Source organism: Ictalurus furcatus, chromosome 9 (genome assembly GCF_023375685.1).
Source record: "Ictalurus furcatus strain D&B chromosome 9, Billie_1.0, whole genome shotgun sequence".
In the NCBI taxonomy this organism is placed as follows: Eukaryota; Metazoa; Chordata; class Actinopteri; order Siluriformes; family Ictaluridae; genus Ictalurus; species Ictalurus furcatus.
In genome coordinates, this window is record NC_071263.1 from 14965592 (window position 1) to 14971970 (window position 6379).

The 6379-nt window shown below is 40.3% G+C and overlaps 1 protein-coding gene across 1 annotated transcript; it reads right to left on the reverse strand.

The window, feature by feature from the left end:
- Positions 1-282: 282 nt before the first annotated feature.
- otx2b (orthodenticle homeobox 2b) lies at positions 283-4563 on the reverse strand. The gene is made up of 3 exons (XM_053632858.1): positions 4467-4563; positions 3466-3692; positions 283-3118 (listed from the first exon to the last, which is right to left on the reverse strand). Exons 1-3 carry the CDS (start codon positions 4561-4563, stop codon positions 2495-2497), a joined length of 948 nt encoding a protein of 315 aa, XP_053488833.1. The 3' UTR covers positions 283-2494.
- Between the last annotated feature and the right edge of the window lie 1816 nt (positions 4564-6379).

A 6379-nucleotide genomic window follows, 5' to 3' on the forward strand; every position in this document is an offset into this window, starting at 1 on the left:
CTGCTTCTGACCCTTTCCCATTGAGCAGCTCAGTATTCCGGGGCGTCTTTGTTCCAGCACCTCTCGGTAAATCGCGTTTGATTGTTACAAACGAAAAAGATGAAATGGGGGAAAAGGGGGGGGTGGTGGAAATTGGGGTGGGGGGCTAGGAAACATATCAAAAACATAGCCTATATATTAATAACAGTAGAATGAACACTAATAAAATGGCCGAGTATAAATGTCTTATTTGTTGATTGATTCTTTTTTAATTTAGAAAAAAAACTAACTTTAAAGGTTTATCTTATTATATTACTGTTACCTTTACCCAGCTCAATCCGTTCACTCGGCTACAGTGCCATGCCAGACGTCTCAACTGCTGTCCATAACAAGTTCAGTATAAAACTTCTGTTAGGAAGTGATGTGGATATTTTTTCTTTTTTAATTTTGCTTATTCTTATTATTTCCTCTGTAAGCGCAGCTGTAGCGGGTCTGAATGTGCCCGCTGTGCCCTCTGCCCTGCAGAAAACCCGGCGCAGGAATAGCGGGATTAGCGGTTCTTTGAGGCGCGGATTAGCGCCACTTTCCCAAAACGCCCATTCCCGGTGCCACGGCTCTTAAAGCGGAAGGACCGGAAACCAGACGGCTTCACAATGCAAAATAATTAAAGTATGAGTACACTTGGCTAGTGGAGAGATACGTTTAATTGAAAAAAAAAAAAAAAAAAAAAACCCTTTAAAACCCCATTACACCATGCATACGAGACATCTTTTCCTTAGGCTGATTTAAGTCTGTATGGCACTAAAGTCTTTATAACTAGATAGCTACTTTTTAAAAAAAATTATTTACACTTATAGTTTATGTACTCCACATTATAGATAAAAGCGATGATGCAAGTCCTTCGTCTTTAATTATTTAATTGTTCTTCTTCTTTAAAAAAAAAAAAAGCCTACAGTTATGGGGAAAGGTGAGGTAAACAAATTAACACGGGGAAAAACCAGCACAGGCTGCCCACAGGGCTCTGTTTCCAAGAAGCAATAAAACGTTATTTTTATACTAATTAAAGACTAATACAGCTAAATAAAAAAAATGAAAATTATTTAATTAATTAATATTATTTAAACCAAAAAAGGTCTAAGTAGATAAAACTAGGTGATCGCGTTGTTTTTCTTCAATTCGTTTAAAATAAAGGTCGGCAAAAAAAAAAAAAAAAAAAAAAAAAAATTGGTTGGAAAAAAAAATAGTTAATTCTAAATTCATAATTCTTGAAAATCTTAAATATTTGTCTATAATGCATTGTGTGGACATAGAAAAAAGTGGACTTAGTAAAATGAATCACAACTTTTAAACTTGTCCCCCCAATTACACACACACACGCACGCTTGCACATTCACTCACTTATTTTACATACACCTTCAGTCAGACTGAATGACTTTTAATATCGAGTCAAATGTGAAATCGTTTATTAATGTTCTCTGCATTGGTGGGACCACATTACTACTCCAGACAGGTTAAAGATCCGCGTTGGAAATCCTCGCCAGTGGGTCACTAAAGACCAAAAGGAGATCAGCGGAAGGGAATACCCACTTTCTTAGACGCTCAACAAATTTAGCAGATTTGTCTGTTAAAAGGTTCGCTCAAATTAAATTCATAAGTGACTAATATCATTTCGTAATTTTTTTTTTCTTCAAAGGAAAAGAGTGAAAAATCTATTAAAATCACAGCCGAGTTTTCGCGGTTGCGAGGGAGCGCACAAATTGCATACAGTTACAACAGATCACAGTTTCGAAGGCTAGCACAGATTTAAAAAAACAAAACAAAACACATGTACCATTTATATAAGACACACACTGATTGTCTCTTAAAAACTACATATTGATTCCTTATAAACACTTTTTCTTAAATAAAGTAGTGCATCCAGGTCGCCCTGGGGGCGTTCAGCGCACACACACACACACACACACACACACTATCTCTCTCTCTCTCTCTCTCTCTCTCTCACACACACACACACACACACACAAACGCAAACACGCATCTCTCTCCTGTTCACATCGTCCTGATGGAAGTGTCTCTCGTTTTGCCAACATGGGCATAAGTCGGCGTGCTGTAAGAGGTTTTGGATGCAGAAGCCTGCTCATTCCAGACACTTAACTTATAGACTGTCTTCATTTAACATGTAGTGTTTTTCTTCTCCTCTTTTCATGGGTTAGGATTTGTTCCATGGCTGTGATCTAACTTATTACAAGTTCACTTGGGTTCTCTTTTCCTTAAATAACAGCTTGTGGTCGTATAGCTCGTGTATGCGCTTTTATGTGACTCCGGGACCATTTATATCATTTACCTTGTTACTTAGAAACAGGAGTGACTAACTCGAGGCAGGCGCAGCGCAACTCATCCACCTCACGAAATTTATTTGTCTGATTTTTGAAGGATGGCAGGTATGCAGTGTGTCTTGTCTAGTCTTTTAGATTTTTTTTTTCATTTTGTTTAAAAACAAACTCGCTTGCTGCTCTCACAACACCTGAAACTTCCAGGAGGAAGTCTGATCTTTGTAATCCAAGCAATCAGCGTTGAAGTTGAGCTTCCAAGAGGATGTTTGATCTTTGTAGTCCAGGCAGTCTGCCGCAGTGGAGTTGAAGCCGAGGCCCGAGGCGCCGTAGCCCTGAGCGGAAGGTTGGTTCAGGTGGCTGGTGACGGCGCTGGTGCTCATGGGGCTGAGAGCGGAGGCTGCTGGAGCTGACAGCTGGTGGTGCATGGGCGCCAGGTATGAACCGCACTCCATGCCTCCAAAGTAGGACGCTGAGCCCGCGTAGCCTTGGCCGTAACCGGATGTCGCCTGCGTGTAGGTCATCGGATACGAGCGCTGCATGCACGACGACGACGACGAGGTGGAGAGCACTTCCGACAGTGGCGAGATGGAGGCCGGGCTCCAAATGGACACGGGAGCCGCCGTGCTGCTTATAGCCGGCACTGAGGTACTAGAGGGCGGCGTGAACTGACCGCTAGCGCCGCTCTCTGAGCTCGCTTCCCGCGCCGGGGAGCTCTTCTTCTTGGCCGGTCGCACTTTATTCTGGCCGCCGTTTTGCTGCTGTTGTTGCTGCTGTCGGCATTTTGCGCGCCGATTTTTGAACCAAACCTGTCATGAAGAAAGATGGCCCTTAGAAACATACAGGCTTTACATAGTAGCTAATTAACTCTGAGTGTCATTAGTAGTTTTATTAATTTAGAGTTAATACCACAATGCTGTAATTAGTCGGCTATATTTTTACTTTCACTGTAAAAATCTATGTCTTCTCCATAAAAAATATTTAGCATTCCCTGCACGCGGTTTAATACTATACTCTTTGAAGAAAATGGGCACCATTTTTTTATTTTTTATTTTATGATGTGCTGATTTCTACACTTAAGCATATTTGAATGATATATGGAATATGGCAAAGACTTCGATTTTTTTGTCCCGTTATTTGTAAACACCATGCTGACCTGTACACGGGACTCCGGCAGGTTGATTTTCAGGGCCACCTCCTCGCGCATGAAGATGTCCGGGTAGCGCGTTTTAGCGAACAGCGCCTCGAGCACGTCGAGCTGAGCCCGAGTGAACGTTGTTCTTTCCCGACGCTGCTTTCGAGGAGTAGCTGTTTCCAATAAAACACAAAATGTCCGCGATGTTGAAAACACGCCAACAGAAAATTTGCCACCAACAAACAGGCCTACAGTTGTAGCTTACAGACTACTAGGCCTAAATGCATATCGTTACCACTGACTCGTATAAAATAAAAAAAAAAACAAAATAAAAATTATATATATATATATATATATATATATATATATATATATATATATATATATATATATATTATAAATAAATATAAATAAATATACAAGTTTACTAACTTAAATAGGCTAAGCAGCTTATTATATACACCTACAGTTAGAGGAAAGCAGTTACAGAAAATACCAGTAGTTTGTCTTATACCTGTTAGTTTCTATTTTCTTATTTTTTCAACATTCGATATCTTTATTGTATTCTCATAAAATATGTTGTCTATAACAAATAATTATTGATATTTGCTTTTTTTCCCACACAGTTGTTCCATCACCCTTTATTTTATTATTATTTTTTTACAATACTTTTGAAGTTCTCAACACCTCGGAGTGAGCAGCTGATGTAGGCCTACATGATTTCTTCAGAAAAATTTGCATTTTCACATTTTAGCATCTACATTAGCTACAACGATGTTGCAAGAATGGGCCTAAATAATTCAAAGATAGCCTACTCCATATAACTTGTATAATGTAGCCTATTATGAAATAAAACGTTACAAAGAGCAAGTGACATAAAGAACTGTTATATTCGTTGCAGGAGGCAGAAACTACAACGCCACATATAGTCTTGAAATCAAGCAGATCAACTTTTCGACACTTTGACAAACACTGACATTTTTGCTTGACATTGCAAAGGCAGTTGAATCTGTGTGACTAACCTGGATATCCCACAGACGGATGCAGCAGGTCCATACCGGACGTGGTTAAACTCAGCCCGTTAACCGGGTAAGGCGGTTGCTTAAGATACGACATCATGCTAAAGTTGGACGCGGAGGTAAAGTTGGAGTAAATATTGAAGAGAGCTTCTTCTCTCGCGCCTCTTATGGTCCGAGGCTCCAGTGGAGGTGGTTACCAAACCCTGGTCCAAAATCACACAGATAAGGACAGACGTTCACAAACAGATACGGCGCCGGTGTGTTGATTGTAGTTTAATGGATGAACTCAGCGCTCCGACTGCAATCGAGACTTAACACAGAATAAAGCGCGTGCACGCCGCAGCTGCGCTCTTAAAGCCGCTGCAGATCTCCAGCTGTCCTCGTGAAGTGAGCAAGGCTCATCGCAACCCCCCCCCCTCCATCCCAACCCACCCCCCTCCATCATCCCTGCCCCCTTACCTACACTCTCCCCATCTATACCCCCCCCCCCCCAAAAAAAAAGTAACATCTAATTGCAACAAGTCCCTGCAATGCACAAAACATAGTCTTGCTAATGCACATGCGGCAAGAATGTCGATTTGCATAGGAACCAGGCTAATTGTCTTCAGCATAAGGGAATTGATTGGAGACCATTTGTGGCAACAAAGGCCGCTGTTGGTCCGATAAATAAGGCCGATAACAATAGCCCTACTGGCGAGAAGCACAAGTAACAATGAGAGAGGACCTCATCGGTCCCCGCTCAGTCATTAAATTAGTGAATGCATTCATAATTAGGTGTTTAAGTGCTCCCCACTATTCCTGTAAATATAAATAGGACTATTTTGACTACAGTTAGGTAACCGTGGTTAATGAGTCGGTTGTAGAATTCGTTCACAACTAATACCCAGTTCAGCGCCTCTCTAATTGGATTCGAGGTTTGAGATTATTTGGAGTGCTTTGGGGTTAGAAGGTGAAGAAGCCATGCTTCTTGGTATTATAAGCAATGGAGGACATCAAAGGATGTAAAACTAGGCTTAGGAATCAAATGTTCGGAAGTCTACCCAAAAGACAAATGTTTATTCGCGTTAATAAGGTACTTAAGGAATGAGTTATTTCATATAGGCTAATTCACGAAGAAACAAAATCTAGGATGCGAAATGATTTCACTTTTCCTATTTTTATTGCAAGAATTTCAACACATGATCAATGCAATAAATAATTTTATTTGGCATGTAAAAACCTGACAAATATGCAACGGTAATTTTGGCAATCGGCAACTGTGACCCCCCCTGCTAGGGCTTCCTAACTTAATGAAGAGTTTGAGGGCTTTTTTTTAATCCAACGGTTTTCTCGGTCAATCTGTCACTTGCTTCGTCTACCAGTTGCACAGTTGCTCGATAATAATTACCCCCTCCAAGAATTAATTATGATAAATGTTTTTGTTGATAAATTGACGAGATAATCCGGATGGCACGCGCTCCCCTAATTACTGGACGCTGAATCTTCAAACCTGCAGTTGAACATTTGGCCACATTGATTTAGTGCACGATGACAAATATCTCTCTCTCTCTCTCTCTCTCTCTCTCTCTCTCTCACACACACACACACACACACACACACAGCATTATTCAATAAAAATATTCTAAAACCCATATTTGTACAAATAACATTAACTCTTCATTACTCAGACTACTCAATTAATTTAGTAATTTTTAACACAATGTATTTTTTTTTTTTTTTTTTTTTTTTTACAACAGCTGCTACATTTTTCGGTTTTAGAGTAGGCCTGTACTGGCAGCAAGAAAACCTCTTGCGCCATTTCACCTTAGCCTATACGACATCAAATGTAACACTTTGTGTTAAGCCAGTGATTAGACCAACGCATCGTGTACACTGGAGCGCACGGAAAGTTCCCATCATTATCCAAAACATCAATA